This window comes from Trichomycterus rosablanca, chromosome 9 (assembly GCF_030014385.1).
Source record: "Trichomycterus rosablanca isolate fTriRos1 chromosome 9, fTriRos1.hap1, whole genome shotgun sequence".
In the NCBI taxonomy this organism is placed as follows: Eukaryota; Metazoa; Chordata; class Actinopteri; order Siluriformes; family Trichomycteridae; genus Trichomycterus; species Trichomycterus rosablanca.
The window spans coordinates 6,390,327-6,409,304 of NC_085996.1; the positions used below are offsets into that span (position 1 = coordinate 6,390,327).

Genomic DNA, 18,978 nt, shown 5'->3' on the forward strand with positions numbered 1-18,978 from the left:
TAAAGCCTTGCTGATGTGTAAAGGGGGTTTTGCTTTAAAGACTAAACCTGCACACAGGATGTTTAATCATGAGCTTAATAAATAAAAGCATCATATGTTTGTACAACTATAGACAGTGATAGCCATACACCTTTCTAATGTCCTAACCATGACCATAAATCCTGAGCTTTACGTCACTTGGATGTGATTTGGCCAACCTAAACACCGAAAGCCCTGCTACCACAAAAAGCACATAAAATATTCAGAGTCTTTATATGTCACAATTACTCTCCAAATCCTACGCTGAAGTGTATGTACAGATTTAAATTGGCACTTAACAATTACATACGAATGTGGTCCATTAGCTTTTTGCTGTCTCTTGTCAGTATTTTCAAAGTCTCGGCTCATCTCACATCTCCGTCTTGCTTTCAACTCTTTGTACATATTTTTATACTCCGGTCGAGGGAACTGGGCGCTTCCCACCCCAGCGTTCAATGCAGGCCTTGATGTTTGCTCATGGCCCAGGGGATTAAAAGCCTTTAGTCCAGAGAAAGCAGTGGCTGCATGTTCTCCTCTTCACTTTTGATTTTTTCTGGCCGTTTAAGCACTCCAGGCTCCACCACCGACTGGGACCTGCACACATAAATAAAATATGATCGGCATTAGGGGGCATCTTACAGCACAGATCCATGGTTAGCACATTTCTTTAGTGGTATAAAGTGTAGGTAAACATGTTCAAAGCTTTACTGTGCTTTAAGAAGCATTAAACATCACAAATGTTTTATATTTTTTAGTTGATTAGAACAGAGCACAGTGTTTTTATACCTGTGGCATCTGTAGAACTAGCGCAATACAGAAACATACAACACATAATCCATAATGAATAATGAATGCCCTTATTTCTCATCCATATACATGTGCAGAGTATAATGAAATTCCTATTCTGTACATCCCAGTTTTGCTTTAGGGTCCAACAGTGGCTGCTTGGGAGAGCCGTAAATCAAACCCCCAACCTAACGAACATAAACTAGTCACAGATCTAATCACAATGATGCACAGATGTAACGAAGTAAATATGAAACTGCAGCCACAATGCCTAGGTCAGACTGTATGTCTAATATTCGTAGAGAAACAAGAAGGGGAATCTTTAAAGCCAGTGGTTGCATCTGGCATTGGTGTCCATGGGTCAACCATATCCAAGGTGTTACAGTAGCTTTGCAGATGAAGAGTATTCACTAACATCACAAGATGCTCTTTGGATTATTCTGAAATCATGCTGGAATAACATGGATCATCAGATTTTGCACACACATGAGGAGTCCATGCAAGCTCGAGTGCACGCTGCCATTACAGCAAAACGAAGAACATACCAAAATACTGAGAAATTGTGATTCAACTTCTTACTCAAATTATGCTATTTGGCTGCTCAGGTGGGACAGCGGTAAAAACACACGCTGGAACCAGAGCTGGGATCTCAGATACATCGTATCGAGTCTCAGTTCTGCCTGCCAGCTGGGCTGAGCGGCCACATGAACAACGATTGGCCGGTGGGGTATAAAAAAAAAAGCCGGATAGGGTCTCTCTCTCATAACTAATGCAATTACGACCTCTGCTGGCTGATTGATGGCGCCTGCACAGAGACGGGAAAAGAGTGCTGTCAGGGTGTGTCCCTCCGTACACAGTGCTGATCCGCATTGCACTCAGCAAAGTGTAGGTGACAAAATGTATACGGCATGCTGCCCACGTGTCGGAGGGGGCGTGGGTTAGCTTTGTTCTCCTCAATCAGAGCGGGGATCGGCATTGGTGGAGAGGAAGCATGACGCAATCGGGCAATTGGAGAAAATGCATAAACAAAATATATATATAAAAAAAATTATTATGCTATCTGATTAATTCGTAATAAAAAACATTGAACTTTGAGAAAATTTGAGAAAAAAGGCCAAATAGAAGCTTTTGCACAAGTGGTCTCAGACTGTGTCACTACAATTTGCATCAACAAAACCTTCAAATTTAAAACATCAAAATAATTAACAACTCCAATGTTTCAGTCTTACAGCAAATGCACCTTAGACGTGGGGGGTCTTTTTTCTTTTTAAATCAGTAAAAAGAAGGTCACCACTGGGCACAGCTTCATGCGATTTTAGCCTCATTCTCCTAAAGTAGAGGATTAAGCAGCTTTTGGGACAGCATGCGGTCCTTCATCATGGACAAATCTGGGCCAGGTCAGTGTGACAGATGCAGAGGGAGACAGTGGTGAACCGTGACAGCAGAACTGTTAAATCACAGATTCTCGTCGTATTGCATTTTACAAACGTCCCAACTTTTCTGGAAATTTCCAGTGGATCCGGTTCCACCAGGAAACACTGGGAGTAAAACTGAAATGCCCTGGACTGTGCTGCTATCCTTCTCTTCTGTCACTTCTCACCGAGTGCTCAGTGCCCGAGCAGCAGTGAAAGCAGAAGTCAGATCTTTGCCCCACGGTGAATCTCCATCACATTTGGTCACGCTCCAGAAAACAACATTCAGCTCCATTCAATCAGTCAGTGAGACTCACGGCAGCGTCTTTTCTGTCTATATCTGATTTCATGGCCCAGTAAGTCAGAAACAACACTGAGGAGAACGTCAGGACAATGAAGTGGAACTCCTGGACCTGTAAATGTGATTTAATCTACCAGGTAATGACAGAAATCCATAATCCTGTTAAACAGTAAACTGGTAACGTGCTACAAATCGGAAATGTGTCTCTTTTGTGCAAGAAGGTTGTTTAACACTTGAGATATGCTTAAAGGGAAACCATTTTAATTTTATTTCTTTTTTACTCAGTCCATGTGTGGAAAAGGAAAAAAATATAACTAATAACACTGTCAGAACAATGTTGTGGCTTAAACGAAGAGGTCTGTGACACTGTACGGACAGAAGCATTAGGACACCCCGTCTATTTTTCAATTCACGTGTTTTAGCCACACGGTGGCTCGTGGGTAGCATTGTCGCCTCACAGCAAGAAGGTCCTGGGTTCGATCCGGGTCCTTTCTGTGCAGAGTTTGCATGTTCTCCCCGTGTCTGCGTGGGTTTCCTCCGGGAGCTGCAGTTTCCTCCCACAGTCCAAAAACATGCAGTCAGGTTAATTGGAGACAATGAATTGCCCTATAGGTGAATGGGTGTGTGTGTGTGTGTGTCTGCCCTGCGATGGACTGGCGACCCATCCAGAGTGTTACTGTGTGCCTTGCGCCCATTGAAAAGTTGCTAACAGGTGTAAAAAATCATATATAAAGGATAGTACAGTATGTACTTTGCAGCAACAGTTTAGGGAAGGTCCTTTCCTGTTCCAGCATGATTCCGCCGCTGTGCACAAAGCAAGCTCTATAAAGACATGCACAGAGCCCTGACCTCAGCCCCACTCAACAGCTCTGAAATGAACCAGAACATCAACTGTGGCTTTTTAGACCAACATCAGTGCCCAGATATACAAATGCTCTCTTTTGACTAAATGGGCACACATTCCCATTGACATACTTCAAAGTTTTGTGAGAAGCGTCTAGCTAAAAAGATCACATAGAGGTCACTTTAATTTTTAATACCATTTGTTTTTGTAATGTGTGTGTGTGTGTGTTTGTCTGCCCTGCAATGGACTGGCGACCCATCCAGGGTGTTACTGTGTGCCTTGCGCCCATTAAAAAGTTGGAATAGGCTCCAGCACCCCCGACCCTAATTGGATAAGCGGTTAAGAAAGTGGGGGAGTGAGAGTGAGTGTTTTTGTAATGGGATGTCCAGTAAGCTCATGGTCAGGTGTCCAAATACATTTGGATTTCTTGGTTTGTACTTAAATTATATCTGTAAAGCCAGTATTATTTAAACTCAGGTGCTCGGTGGCATGCACAGAGCCTCTTCAATATCTGAATTGGAACATCGACTGAGAGCCAGACATTCTTGTCTATCACCAGCGCCTGTCCTTACAAATGCTCTTTTGACTGAATAGGAACAAGCATCATCTAAAAACTTAAGGAAAGCCTTCCAAGAGAAGTAAAGGCTGTAATAGCTAAAAAGGTGGAGGAAACTCAATAATATAGGGTTTTGAAAAACCTACTGGCGTCCACATACTTTTGGCCAGTGTACATGTCTCTTACAAACTTCTAATATATAATGTAGGTTAAGGAACTCCTGATAGACAGCATAAATAATGTGAATGTGATTAACAAGAACGAGGGAGAGCTGGTGGAACTGACCTCTTCATGCTTTTTGGGGAGAGATCTTTCTCCAGGTCTTTAACAGACAGGGTGTAGGACTCGGGGCAGTAGTCTGTCTCCTCATCGTAGGCGTGGTCGAGCAGAGTCCTGGCCCATGTGCCCATGTCATAGGGGGGCATCATGCCACCCAGCTCAGAGGGCAGAATCTCTGGCACGATCAGCTGGTGTAGACTGTTCAGATTGTTCCCGTGCATAAAGATCTGCAAACAGAGGAGCCAGAAATGATCAGCTGATGCTCTGTGGTCTGCTGGCCCCACATCTCTCATTAAACTCTCTCATTCTATTGATTTCTGTAATAAACTGATTAGCTTCGCCCTCCCTCCACCCCTTTCTCTGCCCTTACTTACCCGTTTTCTTGTTTTGTCCTTCAGGAAGGGACGAATGACTGTGTACAGGGCATGGATGTACCACGGCTGGTTGACAAAATGGATGCCACCGAATCTGGCTGGAAAGCTGTCCTGTGAGGATCATAAAAATAGTGTTAGTTGATTGAACTGTGCCATTAATTCTGCCTCATAATTACAATGAAATATAGTTTGCAGTTAATTTGAGATCTGAAACATAACCGTGAAATAAAAACAAAGCATTGATATTTAGAAGGTAAATTTCAAATTATCCTGGCTTTGCCAATATGCTCTGAGAAAACTGGTCAATCTTTCAGTAACTGAGCTGAGTGTTACAACACTATAACATTAATATTATCAAAATATCATCATCCTTTTATTTCCAGTAGTGGTGGGCGGATCGATGCAAATATCGATATTATCGATACCAACGTTGGTATTGGTATCGAATCGATACTAGTGTGATGGGATCGATACTTTAGTTTTACTTTTTCTCCGCTACATTCAGCACTTTCTCCCATTTTGTCAGAAAGTAAAGACCATGTGTGTACACACTCGCTCCTCTCACATCTTACATGCACACCTCGCTCCTCCCTCCTGCTCTGCTGTGTTTTGTTGTTATGTTGTTAAAATCCTAACAGACATCAGTATGTTGGTAGGCATTGGAAAGTTTTTGAATACTTTGCTTTGCAGATACAGAAATTGGGTCAATTTTATGGAAATAATAGTGTAAACTATAGGTACGTAAAGTACAGAATCGGAGCATGTAGTGAGGCTCTTATTCCGTCTTTTGACTTTGTGCTTATAAATGTAAACAGAACAGCATCGATTTTTTTTATTTTAAATTAACAAGGACACACATATTCGGTCACTAATAAAAATTTACATATTTATTCACCCAGCAAACACAGCTATGTGGTATGCGTTAGCCGCTTGGTGGTGATACGCCATGATGGTAACATTATGAGAAAGTAAAGCACAGAAACAAGAAATCGGACCGGTTTAAACAACTGAATTTATTTACAACTCTACTGAGAGCAGCTACTTACAAAAAATCGATGTATTACAATAATACACTTATGAGCAATTTGATGATGCATCTTCCTTAATTATTAAAAAGTATCAGTATCGGTATCGATATCGGTGATACTGGCCCTGTATTTACTTGGTATCGGATCGATACCAAATTCTGCAGTATCGCACACCACTGGTTTCCCGAATGAAATCTTTAAAACACATGTTTTCATCGTTTGGTCCAGGGTATGTTTGCATCGTGCCCAGTGTTTTCAGGTGAAACTGGACATGCCGCGAATACAAAACGCATAACTGTGAGCCTGTCCTGGGTGTCTCCTGCCTTTCGCCCAATGGATCACACCCACCGCAACCCTGGCCAGGATAAATTGGTGGTAAAACAGACCATGAATGTCGGAATGAATAAATATATAGAAGTTCAGGGTCATAACTGCAGCATGCTGTTCCGACCACATATATGTGAGAGATCTGTAGCTCTGCTCTCAATTCAAATCAAGCCATAGCTGATGGAAATTGATTTAAATGACTTCATTAACCAAAAGCATTAATCAAACGTTGATTTCCTTGGTTATGAGTAAATCATGAACATCTCTAATTTAAATATGTCTCAGCTGATCATTTCTGGCTCTTCTGTTCTGAACAGTCTACACCAGCTAATCGTGCCAGAGATTCTGCCCTCTGAGCTGGGTGGCATGACCTCTGCTCGACCATGCCTACGATGAGTAAATAAAAGCCTTTGTTTTATAGAAGTACTTGTTGTTGAAACGGAATTGCTGAGAGGGCTCCAGCATTCTGATGCCAGTGGTGATGGTGGAGAGCAACTGGGCTGATTAGGGTTTAAGCCTGGAGGCTTACAGAGGTAAAGCCTGGCACCAGAGGCAGCAAGCGGGCATAAAGTCTCAACTGAACTCCACTGGATTGCCAGAGAGCTTTAACTAACAAGCACTGTAGTTCATCTTACTACCCTAGTGATACAGTAAAGTAAAAAAGCTTATATACACTTATAGGGGACGTGCATGTACTCTTTGTTTTCGACAAATTTAATTTATTTTATTCGTTTTTTAATCTGCTAGGTCAGAAAATGTGCATTCAGCAGATAAGTTGGTGACATAGAACAAGATAGTGGCATAGAAAGTAAAAATGTTCTTTCCTTTTGACGTGGTAATAAAAATAATGCCACACTGGAACAAGCAATTTACTACCTGAAGCTCTGCAGGTGGTTTAAGTTCTGGTCTACCTGACAGATTCAGCTCAATAAGATGAACTGATTCACTTTGCTGCAGAGCTAAACTTAAAAAAAACTAAATCATTTCCAGCAGCTAAATCATTTCCACTCTGTTCTGTTGTGTGTGGTGTTTTTCAGACTGCTGTGGACTGGACGTCCAGATTGATGTTCTTCTCTCCTGTCATCATTCAGACAGATTTGTTTTGCACTACAGCTCAGTACAGTCCATAACCGCTCCCAATCTCTCCAATCTCTAACCCCTGTGTTTGGACTGGGAAACTACAGCTGACCCAATAAATACTGCATGATCCCCAGGTCTACAGCACAAAGCTATGCAAGGGGAAACAATATGAATGTGCTCAATGCGCAGGTATGGACATGACAAGACCAATCTTTTTTTAGTGTCAATTCCATCTCTTCTGAACTATTTGTATTTATGTTTTGTTTTATGTGACTAAAAGAATGAAACACTACTTATATTTTTTAAATTCATATGTTAATGTTGGGTCTTCAGACCCCTTGAGTTTTGAATAGGACAGTGGGACAGTGGTAGCCTAGTGGGTAGAGCTTCGGGCTATCAATTGAAAGGTTGAGAGTTTGAATCCCAGTTCTGCCATGCAGCCACTTTTGGGCCCTTGAGCAAGGCCCTTAACCCTCTCTGCTCCAATGGCTGACCCGGTGCTCTAACCCTCAGCTTCCAAACAAGCTTGGATATGCGAAGAAAAATTTTTGTCGTACTGTATATGTGTATATGTATATATGACAAATAACGGCACTAGTAAGCAGAAGGTCACCGGTTCAAACCCCACCACTGCCAGGTTGCTGCTGTTGGGCCCTTGAGCAAGGCCCTTAACCTTAATTGCTCAGATTGTATGCTGTAAGTCGCTTTGGAAAAAACATCTGCTAAATGCCGAACATGTAATGTAAGTGAATAGATGTTGTTGCCATTTTTTACCCATCAATCTACACTTAATCACCCATAATGACAGAGTTTTTGTTTGCTTTAATCATCTTTAATATGTGTCTACCTGTGGTCATTTAAATTGCTTGAACATACTGTAGCTTGGAAAGACACACACTACAATTTACACTGCATTGTCTGGACAAAAAAACAGATCATAACATCCGAGCCCTAGACCTCCAGAGATGGGAGAACCTGTTGGACAGACAACCATCTGTGCAGCTCTCTGTAAATCAGGCCTTCAGGGCAGAACGGCAATATGGAAGCCAGCGTTGAGATGGGAGTTTGCTAAACAGCATGTAATGGAATCTGACAAAATAGTAAGCGAGTGGCTTCAGGGAAAGTCGTGTAAATGTTCTTGAGTGGCCCAGACAAAGTCCAGACTTAAGTTCAATCAAGCGTCTGTGGAGATACTTCAGAATGACAGTTCACAGACACAGACAGAGAAACTGGTAGTGTGGGTGTTGCACAGTACCAGAGTCATTCTTGGAGCTGGCGTCAAACTCTGCCTATGATCAATGTGGGGAGCTTGAATGTCTGAATGGAGTGAGTGTGTGACTGTATGAGTGAATGTGTGAGTGAGTGCATGAGTGAGTGAGTGTGTGTGAGTATGAGTGAGTGAGTGAGTGTATGACTGAGTGAGTAAATGAGTGGGTGAGTATGAGTGAGTGAGTGAGTGTGTGTGTGACTGTATTAGTGAATGGGTGAGTGAGTGTGTGTGTGTGTGTGTGAAGGAAGGAGTGAGTGTGTGGGTGTGGGTGTGAGTGTGTGTGAGTGAGTGAATGAGTGAGTGAGTGTGTATGTGACTATGAGTGTGTGAATGAGTGTGTGTGAGTGAGTGAGTTAGTGAGTGTGTGTGTGTGTGTGTGTGTGTGTGTGTGTGTGTGTGTGTGTGTGTGAGTGTGAGTGAGTGATTTTATGATTTTGTTTTGAAGGAACTCCAATAGCCTAAAGAGTGAAGGGTGTTATAGCCAAGAATTGTATGTGTACCAAGCTCATGGTCAGGTGTCCATATACTTTTGGCCCTATAGTGTGGTTCCTCTGAAAGGAATAATGGATACCAGTCATTTACATGCACTGGATACACCAGATTGTACCAGACTCCAGCAGCTTTACCCTGTTCAGTATAAAACCTGCACTCCGTTTATTCGGAGAGAAGCGCGTTCACACAGAGCGATGGCGGCCGAGTCACACGAGCGCATTTCTTTCTGCGAGCGCGGCCCATCTGGAGGGTGCATAGCATGGCGGTCGGACAGGTTGCCAAGGAAACTCGGTATGGGGTGGGACGGGGAGGATGGTCCTCTCTGATTGGCTGCCAAATGCGGCTGATTTCTCAGGACTGAAGGAGACAAAAGGCGAGTCCAAGACGGGAGGAAACAACAGAGGGATGTGATCATAAAAGCAGAGCTTTGGGAGGGCTGGCCTCACGCTCGCTGTGCTTTATTCGTCTGGAGAGCGTCATTGTTATTGCTTTTCTTAAGAACAGCTAGTTTAAAATCTAAACAGCTAGTTCAGATGTCTAGAGCAAAGAGCCCATTTGACATGCAGTGGTTAATTTAGCTAACGTTCCTCATGGAGTCTTCATAAATATATTGTGTAAAAAATAAACATTTATTAGTCACACAGTAGAAACATGGTAATATACAGGTCCTTCTCAAAAAATTAGCATATTGTGATAAAGTTCATTATTTTCCATAATGTAATGATAAAAATTAAACTTTCATATATTTTAGATTCATTGCACACCAACTGAAATATTTCAGGTCTTTTATTGTTTTAATACTGATGCTTTTGGCATACAGCTCATGAAAACCCAAAATTCCTATCTCAAAAAATTAGCATATTTCATCCGACCAATAAAAGAAAAGTGTTTTTAATACAAAAAAAGTCAACCTTCAAATAATTATGTTCAGTTATGCACTCAATACTTGGTCGGGAATCCTTTTGCAGAAATGACTGCTTCAATGCGGCGTGGCATGGAGGCAATCAGCCTGTGGCACTGCTGAGGTGTTATGGAGGCCCAGGATGCTTCGATAGCGGCCTTAAGCTCATCCAGAGTGTTGGGTCTTGTGTCTCTCAACTTTCTCTTCACAATATCCCACAGATTCTCTATGGGGTTCAGGTCAGGAGAGTTGGCAGGCCAATTGAGCACAGTAATACCATGGTCAGTAAACCATTCACCAGTGGTTTTGGCACTGTGAGCAGGTGCCAGGTCGTGCTGAAAAATGAAATCTTCATCTCCATAAAGCTTTTCAGCAGATGGAAGCATGAAGTGCTCCAAAATCTCCTGATAGCTAGCTGCATTGACCCTGCCCTTGATAAAAACACAGTGGACCAACACCAGCAGCTGACATGGCACCCCAGACCATCACTGACTGTGAGTACTTGACACTGGACTTCAGGCATTTTGGCATTTCCTTCTCCCCAGTCTTCCTCCAGACTCTGGCACCTTGATTTCCGAATGACATGCAAAATTTGCTTTCATCCGAAAACAGTACTTTGGACCACTGAGCAACAGTCCAGTGCTGCTGTTTCTGGTTCAAAAGTGGCTTGACCTGGGGAATGCGGCACCTGTAGCCCATTTCCTGCACACGCCTGTGCACGGTGGCTCTGGATGTTTCTACTCCAGACTCAGTCCACTGCTTCCGCAGGTCCCCCAAGGTCTGGAATCGGCCCTTCTCCACAATCTTCCTCAGGGTCCGGTCACCTCTTCTCGTTGTGCAGCGTTTTCTGCCACACTTTTTCCTTCCCACAGACTTCCCACTGAGGTGCCTTGATACAGCACTCTGGGAACAGCCTATTCGTTCAGAAATTTCTTTCTGTGTCTTACCCTCTTGCTTGAGGGTGTCAATGATGGCCTTCTGGACAGCAGTCAGGTCGGCAGTCTTACCCATGATTGCAGTTTTGAGTAATGAACCAGGCTGGGAGTTTTTAAAAGCCTCAGGAATCTTTTGCAGGTGTTTAGAGTTAATTCGTTGATTCAGATGATTAGGTTAATAGCTCGTTTAGAGAACCTTTTCATGATATGCTAATTTTTTGAGATAGGAATTTTGGGTTTTCATGAGCTGTATGCCAAAATCATCAGTATTAAAACAATAAAAGACCTGAAATATTTCAGTTGGTGTGCAATGAATCTAAAATATATGAAAGTTTAATTTTTATCATTACATTATGGAAAATAATGAACTTTATCACAATATGCTAATTTTTTGAGAAGGACCTGTATGTAAAAAGCCATAGGAGAAAATTCCAGTCAGCACTCTGATGGGGTTTCCATTCCATTCCCCATATTAAAGCCTAAAAGGTTATATGTAGGACCAACAAAAAATCAATAATAATTATTTTAGAAGCCATTATAAAGTTAATTAAGCTTTGTTCAATAAAAAAAGTTCAAAACAAACAACGACACACAAGAAATTTGTGAATTAATGAATTGAACTCATAAATAACTGCTAAGAATCCTTCTTGGGCCAAACCACTAAGCAGCAGGTAGTGAAAGTGCTGCGGAGCATCAGGGTCCTGTGATCCTGAACTATCTGTGAGGGGTTTAGCACTGGTTTCATCCTGGTAATCCAATTTTATCCTCCTTCAAATACATGCAGAAGGTAAATTATCAGAAGGAGGGTTGTAATTTCCCTTTGTAATCACAGTCACAGCCTATCTCAGCTTTTCAATGGGCGCAAGGCACACAGTAACACCCTGGACGGGGCGCCAGTCCATCGCAGGGCAGACACACATACACACACACACACACTCATTCACCTATAGGGCAATTCAGTGTCTCCAATTAACCTGACTGCATGTTTTTGGAATGTGGGAGGAAACCCACACAGACACAAGGAGAACATGCAAACTCCGCATAGAAAGGACCCAGACCGCCCCACCTGGGGATCCCAGGACCTTCTTGCTGTGAGGCGACAGTGCTACCCACCGAGCCACCATGCCGCCCACTAATACAACATTATTACAAAATAATACTGTATCACTGGAGTCACTGGAGTTCCTTTATACCTACATTTTCAAGCTGTCTTAATGTACCTCACCTGCACTATGCACTGATCCACGGTCTTGCCTGCACAGGAAAGAACCTTTCTTAAACTGTTACCACAAAGCTAGAAGGATAAAAAGTACTTTAAATACTTGATTGTACACACCTGTTAGCAATGAGTGTGTCTAAAACACCTTACCTCAATATTTAGAAGGGATATTCACATAGTTTTGGACAAAAATGTTATGTTTAGTGGTTTGTCTTTATTAATGCTAAAGATAACAATGACATTTAAAAATGGAACGTTTTTTCTAATTTTAGCATGATGTGTGAAAGAACTTTGCTAAGGGACTTAACGGAGGCAACTTGGTGGTGGTGATGGGGCTTTAACCAGCAGTCAAACCCTCCAATAAATAATCTAGTACCTTAACCACTAAGCTAGTGCTGCCCATAACACAGAGCCGTGACCTTACTGAACCTAATGGCTAAACTTTACCTAATAAATATAATATAAAACAAATTTAATATTTAATATAAAAGAAATATAGTATATTTTTTGATACCTTCACAGATTCTCCTCTCTCACTGCTGCTCTGGTGTCAGTGAGGTAAATTTAGCATAAATGAACACAGCTCGTGAGGTGGTTGGTGGATGGCAGAACATGTGGCAGGTTCAGGCGTGGGTGCTGTTAGAAGAGCCCTGTGACTCAAATCACTTATTATTTCTGTCCCTTAAGCTCTTGGATGAGTCGTTACAATCACACGCACAATAAATCTTTAATAAACGACAAATATTACAACAAAACCCAACCAAGCAAATTTTTGCCTAAAAAACCCTGATTTACACCAAAGTTGTTAAAATTATTTCTTAATGGACCTCACTTTGTGGCCAAACACTGATGCTAAAAAAGGAAAGGACTTATGCAAGATTTGTAACAAAACAAAGTGAGTGAACAATCAAACCGTTCATGATGTCTTTCAACACACAACAGCAAGGAATTTATGGACGTCACCATCTACAGTCCATTAAATTATTAAAAGATTTAGAGAGTCTGAAGAATAGGGATAAGGCTGAACATCATTCTTGAATGACAGTGGAAATGTAAAGCACTGAAAATAAACTGTCAGTAAACACAGTTTGTTGCTGTACCTGCCAATGCAGGTTAGGATAACAGCTCACAAAGCAGAAGCCATTTATAAACGACATCCTGAGATGCAACTGACTTCTCTGGGCTTAAAGTAATTTAAGATGGATTTTATTGACCAACGCAAAGTTCAAAATCCAGCATCAGTCGTGGTATGGGGGTGTGTTAATGCCAGTGATATGGGTAACACGCGCAGCATTAATGTTAGAGGGTACATATGCATTTTAAAACAAGACATAATGCCCTCTAGAAAACATTTTAATAAAGTCTTTGCTTCTTTCTACAAGACAATGGAGCTTTATGCAGCCCGACATATGGCAATAAAGACCTGGACTGTTGAGCGGCTGAAGTTTTATATCTAGCAAAAATTGGGAAAATAAATCCATATTTGCAACTAGAAAAATTGGTGTCCACATGTTTGCAAACGATAAAAGAACATTTTAATAAGAAATGTGATGTAGAACAGTGTTAAACGTGTCTCTGTCCCAACTTTTTTGTAGGTTGGAGGTTTTGTAGTGCAGCCATAAATTTTAGAATTAGCGTAAAGAAACAACAACAATGAAGTAAATAAGTTGAAACCTTAGATTATGGTGAACAGTGGTATTGGTCAAGGACTAGTGATTGGAAGGTTTCAGGTTCAAACCCCACTACTGCCGAGTTGCCACTGTTGGGCATCTGAGCAAGGCACTCAACCCTCAATTGCTTGGATTGTATTTGATCAAAGTTGCTGTAAATGAACGTTAGATATTTATATTATTGTATAGTTCAATTAAATACAGATCAAATAGAATTAAATAATTAATGTTGTTTGTTTTGATTTACCTTTCTTGTACTATCAGACTTCATTTGAATGGCGGATTTAAATCAGAGTATATGCATGTTTAATGTAAACACCTCTCATGCTAAGCGCTCAGAAATACAGTAATGACATTAAAAGAGTAATCACACATGATCCAGAGGAGCACCTTTTTAATTTCTCATTTCCATCTCCTTTGTTGTGTGTTCACTTGACTACAGAAGCACTCACCCACTCACTGTGTGAATGACGCATTTTGTAGGCAAGATGCTAATGGCAACGATCAATTATTTACCAGCTAATTTGTCTGAAGAGGCGCTGGAATGTGCATTGGGTGGGTTCATCATGGACACGCAGTAATATTCGGTCAGGCCTCGTTCAAAACTGCCGGTGTAAAAAATCTGAGCCGAGCTCTTCATGCAGAAACAATCTAAACAATGACTTACAAGAACCAGTCAAAACTGACTTCTATCTATCCATCCAATAATCCATTCAACCATCCATCCAATCAACCCATCCAGCTTTCCTGCCTTCTATCCATTTATCCATCCATTCATTCATCTAACCCTCCATCCATTCGTCCACCCATCCATCCATCTATCCAACTATCCATCTATTTGTCAACCCATCCAGCCTTTCTGCCTTGTATATTTATCCATTCAATTATCCATTCATCCAATTATCTATCCATCTATTCGTTCACCCATTCAGCCGTTCTGCCTTCTATCCATTAATCCTTCCATCCAAACATCCATCCATCCAATCATCCATCCATTCAATCTCCATCCATTCATCTACTCATCCAGCTTTCCTGCATTCTATTCATCTATCCATCCAACCATCCAACCATTCATTCATCCTTCATCCATCTGTCCATCCATCCATCTGTCCATAGGCTTATCTGATCACAGCACCACTATCAGCTTTGCTATAACACAAAAGGTCTTAATGGTACATAAACTAAACTGGGACAGTGGACACTACAGGCCCATGTGGTAAAGGATGCCCAAACGTTTCCATTCTACTGTATCCTGGTGCTGTTACCTGTAAGCCCTCGATGGCCAGTCTCAGCATGCTCGGAGTGAGCTTCGATGCTTGTTTAAATGTGAAGTTACTCCAGTCGATGATCAACACAAATCCATTCACTTGCAGCTCCGGATCTTCAATCATAGCTTCCAGTGACAACAGAATGGCTCGCAGTATATCCACAAACGTGTACCTGAGAGTAGAAACAAGATTTTAGAAGAACTACCCCATAACGATTACTGATTAATTCTGGTCAGAGCTGTGTGCTGTGTGACTTCAGTACTGGATGGTATTTATTTGGCAAAAGAATAAAAAGAATGAATGAAGTCTTTGTAAAGAGCTTCAGTTCCATCAGACTAATTGTGGCCCATCTTGACCGTCTTTGTGTGCTGTTTTTGTGAGAGGATGAAAAAGTCTTTACCCCACTCAGGAGCAATGTTGTGACTGGCATGGATTCAAAAGCTCTTCAGACCAGACTGGGGCAGTGGGTACGTGACTCCTTCTAATAGGCCAAAATTCATTCAAATCCCCTCTGCCAATTAGTTACAGATGTCCACCGTCCAACAACAGTTACTTGTAGTATTTAATCCAATATAATGAACTGTATACGTTCAGCAAGCCACAAATCTAAATAAGTACTTTTATAAATGTCTTTTTATACTAAAATGCACTATGTTCAAATCTACGTAAACATCCTTTAAAGTTTGTGGACGCCTTTTAGTTTTTAACTACAAACTGAATTCTAAAAAGCCTAACAAATAAAAACACAAAGAGAAATTTGTGAATCTTAACAAACAAACTTAATTAAAACAGCAGAAAGAACAGAACAGAACAAAAACATGGTTTTTTTTATTTGATGCCTGCAACATGTTCCAAAAAATTGGGAAAGTAACAACATAAGACAGCATTGGGAGGTTTGTGGAATGTTTAATAGAAACTATTTTTTTAACTGTTGAACTTAAAGGAAGTAATTTAAGCAAGGAATTTAGGGGTTTTACCACATACACTCCAAAACATTATTAAAAAATCCAAAAAAAATCTTTGTATGTGAAGGTCAAGTCAGAAGACCAATAATGAATTTGATTTTCAATCCCATGGACAACTTGTAAATTAAAATTTGACATGTTTCTGTAAGTAATACAACCACATAAACTCCAGAATACTTGGAATCAGTCAGCTATAATATATTAACACTAAATATCAACAACATCTTCAAAGTAGCTATGCATTACCATTAGCAGATTTTTTTTTTTATTGTTTCCCTTTTTTACTTTAAGAATAAACAGATTGAAGAATGAATTCATCCAGGAGTGCCTATTTTTTGCAAGTAACCCTTTGCAACAAAAAAGAAGAGGAAACGGTAAAATGATATGTAAAGATTGAGCAGAGGTGAGTCTGTGTTCAAACTGACATTCACAAACACCAAATTATATTAAATGTTATATTTGTTTTACATTTTCTTTTACTGTAAACCTAGTTTTTATATCCTGCTCTTACTGTTTTGGGGAAGTTTTTTGGGGGGGAAGTTGGGTTTTTTTAAATTTTGGAACAGACTTTGCTTTGTAACTGTAAATTGAAGGGAGAGGGGTAAAAATTCACTCTGAAGAACAAGAAAATTTGAGTAATTATGTAAAATTAGATCCAATATGCATGCCAACACTCCACATATTCTGTATGATTCTATGAGAAATATTAGGTTAAATAAATCTCTTTTTGGTCACAGAGCTTAAACTGACTCTAGTGGTGCTGAAGGACAGCTCAAAGCTCAAAGCCTGCAGTCCTTTCCACACCATTATCCCCAATTAAACTTGCCAGATTACATTAACTCTCACTGTAACAATCACACTTAAAATCCTTCAGCAATAAACTATTAACTAAATCCAAACCGATTTTACAAATAAATGAAGACCAACTGTCAAAAGTAAGACATTTATATACAGTACAGTGCTATGAGAAAGTATTCAACCTCACAACCATTTTGCAAATAAATCATTTAATATGTGTAATATTATATAAAATATAAGTTAACTTTATTTAAAACCACTCCAGTGCTGCTTTGGCTGTGTGATTTTTTTTAGTGTTATGATGAAAGTCATACTTTAATCCTACTTTAAAAGAAGCGTTTTATCTTATCATTTTTCTATAAATCCTGATCAGACTGTCAGGTCAGGCTGCTGAAAAAGCATTGCAATAGCACAATAATACCACCATCACATTTTTACAGTGGGATAATGCTAGCCTAAGAGCGACAAGTTTGTAAGAGTAACACAGTGAAAATGTAAGATATATGGCCCTTATATGGCCTCACCCATCGTAATTTCTTAGTTAGTCTTTCTGCCTTCTATCCCTGCATCCATCCAAACATCCATCCAATCATCCATCCAATCATCCATCCATCCAAACATCCATCCAACCCTCCATCCATTCATCAACCCATCCAGCCTTCCTGCCTGCTATTCATTCATCCATCCAGTTATCCATTCATCCTATTATCTATCCATCCATTCGACCACCCATCCAGCTTTCCTGCCTTCTGTCCATCCATCCAATTGTTAATGTTTTAAAAATAATACAGGCTGGTCTGATCACAGCACCACTTTCAGCTTTGCTGCAGCACAATAGGTCTTAATGGTACATAAACTGTTAAATGGGGCAGTGGACACTACGGCCACATGTGGTCAGGGATGCCCAAACTTTGTAAGACGAGTTTGTAAGAGTTACACAGTGAAAATGTAAGATACATAATGTACATAATGGCAGTTTTGTATGAATTACAATGTTTAAAATAATTTTTAAAAGCAAAACATACATGTGTGTCTGACTGGGGGGCTTAAAAATATTCTCATTTACAAAAAGGAGGCACTGCAGAAAAAGTCACTGATCTAGTGAGGCTGTAATGTTTTATTTTCTATACTTTCTATAATAGCTGTGTGACATGTTTAATACCTATGGGATGTACTTGTCTTTCACCTGATATCAGTGTTTCTCAGTGATTAGATTTCTGTCTAATTTTAAATAATGGTTTTATGTCTACATGTTCAGTGGATTGTCTTTTAAATCTCACTTGTGGGACATACTGTATACACACTGTATACTCTTTGAATTCCTAATTGTAAGTGAAAGTTTGTGAACCCCCCCCCCCCCCCCCCCCCCCCCCCCCCCCCCCCCCCCCGCCCCCACCAATCCCCATCAGCATCACCTGCTCTGGTCCCAGTTGGCGGCGAAGAGAACCAGAATCTTCCTTCCATGTCTGTCCAGGTTGGAGAGCACCCCGGGGAATCCGTCCTTGAGGGCCTGTTTGATGCCCGGCTCGGTGGCTTTCAGGTTCTTAAACATATCCAGGTTCTGTTGGCGGTACTCAAAGTACTGGGCGAGGAGGCGAAACGCCTCGAAGTGGTTGAACTTGCGGGCGCGCAGAAAGCGCAGAATGAAGGCGTCGTCGGTGCGCAAAAAGCCAATGTCGGGCCGCGTTATGATCATGTCCCGTACCTCCTGAATGTCCTGGTGCAGGGTGTCGGGGTTCTCCTTCAGCTCAGCTTTGGCCTTCTCCAGGGTCTCGGCGGACAGGCCCGCCTGTAAATGAGTCATCGTGCCAGAAATCAAGCACCAAAAACACCCAAACGAAAGACGCAAAGACAAACCGATCCTATATGATCCGATATGTGGTTGGGGGTTAGACCATGTCCCGAATGAGCTCAGTATAATGGAGTATAAAATGTATTCTATTCCACCAGCCTATAGAATTTCACCTGTAAGGACACCTTACTGAATCTGTCGTACATTCATCGTCATTTCCATCAGTCGGAATGGCCTAGTGGTCCAGAGACGCGCTGGCACAAAGCACATTATACGGATCTGATCAATTCAAAAAGCAAAAAAGCCTTTTCTTTACCATGTCGACAACCAAAAGCAGCGATCACCATTCACTATAACAATCCGCGATTATTCAACACCACGCAAAAGATGCGCCCGGGCAATGCGGCACCCTGCAGCAAGTCCTGTTACAACTCTCCGTTTGTCGTTCATCTCAAGCGAAGGTGAAAAAATCAAAAATGAAGTCCTCAGGAATGATCACGGATGAAGCATCCCGGTGGATCCCGAATCCTGCTGCTCATTTCCATCCTGTGTTCGGAGAAGGTGTCGGTGCTGGATGCTGGGAGCTGGTTTGCGTTAGTGCTGGTTTGTGGATGCTTTGTTGCTGCTGCTGGTGCTGGTGATGGTGGTGGCGGTGATGGTGTG

The 18,978-nt window shown here is 41.2% G+C and overlaps 1 protein-coding gene across 1 annotated transcript; it reads right to left on the bottom strand.

Annotated features, from left to right (window-relative positions):
• Window positions 1–277: 277 nt before the first annotated feature.
• clvs2 (clavesin 2) lies at window positions 278–18,477 on the bottom strand. The gene is made up of 5 exons (XM_063001030.1): window positions 17,939–18,477; window positions 14,758–14,932; window positions 4,571–4,681; window positions 4,203–4,423; window positions 278–612 (listed from the first exon to the last, which is right to left on the bottom strand). Exons 1-5 carry the CDS (start codon window positions 18,325–18,327, stop codon window positions 519–521), a joined length of 990 nt encoding a protein of 329 aa, XP_062857100.1. The 5' UTR covers window positions 18,328–18,477; the 3' UTR covers window positions 278–518.
• Between the last annotated feature and the right edge of the window lie 501 nt (window positions 18,478–18,978).

Bases quoted from the DNA above. Each gene is read 5' to 3' on its own strand.
- clvs2 (XM_063001030.1), bottom strand. From the start codon at position 18,327: ATGACTCATTTACAGGCGGGCCTGTCCGCCGAGACCCTGGAGAAGGCC. The intron at 4,682-14,757 runs GTAACAGCACCA...TGATCCTCACAG, and splicing joins TGGCCATCGAGGGCTTACAG to GACAGCTTTCCAGCCAGATT. The intron at 613-4,202 runs GTCAGTTCCACC...TTATGTGTGCAG, and splicing joins TCCCCAAAAAGCATGAAGAG to GTCCCAGTCGGTGGTGGAGC.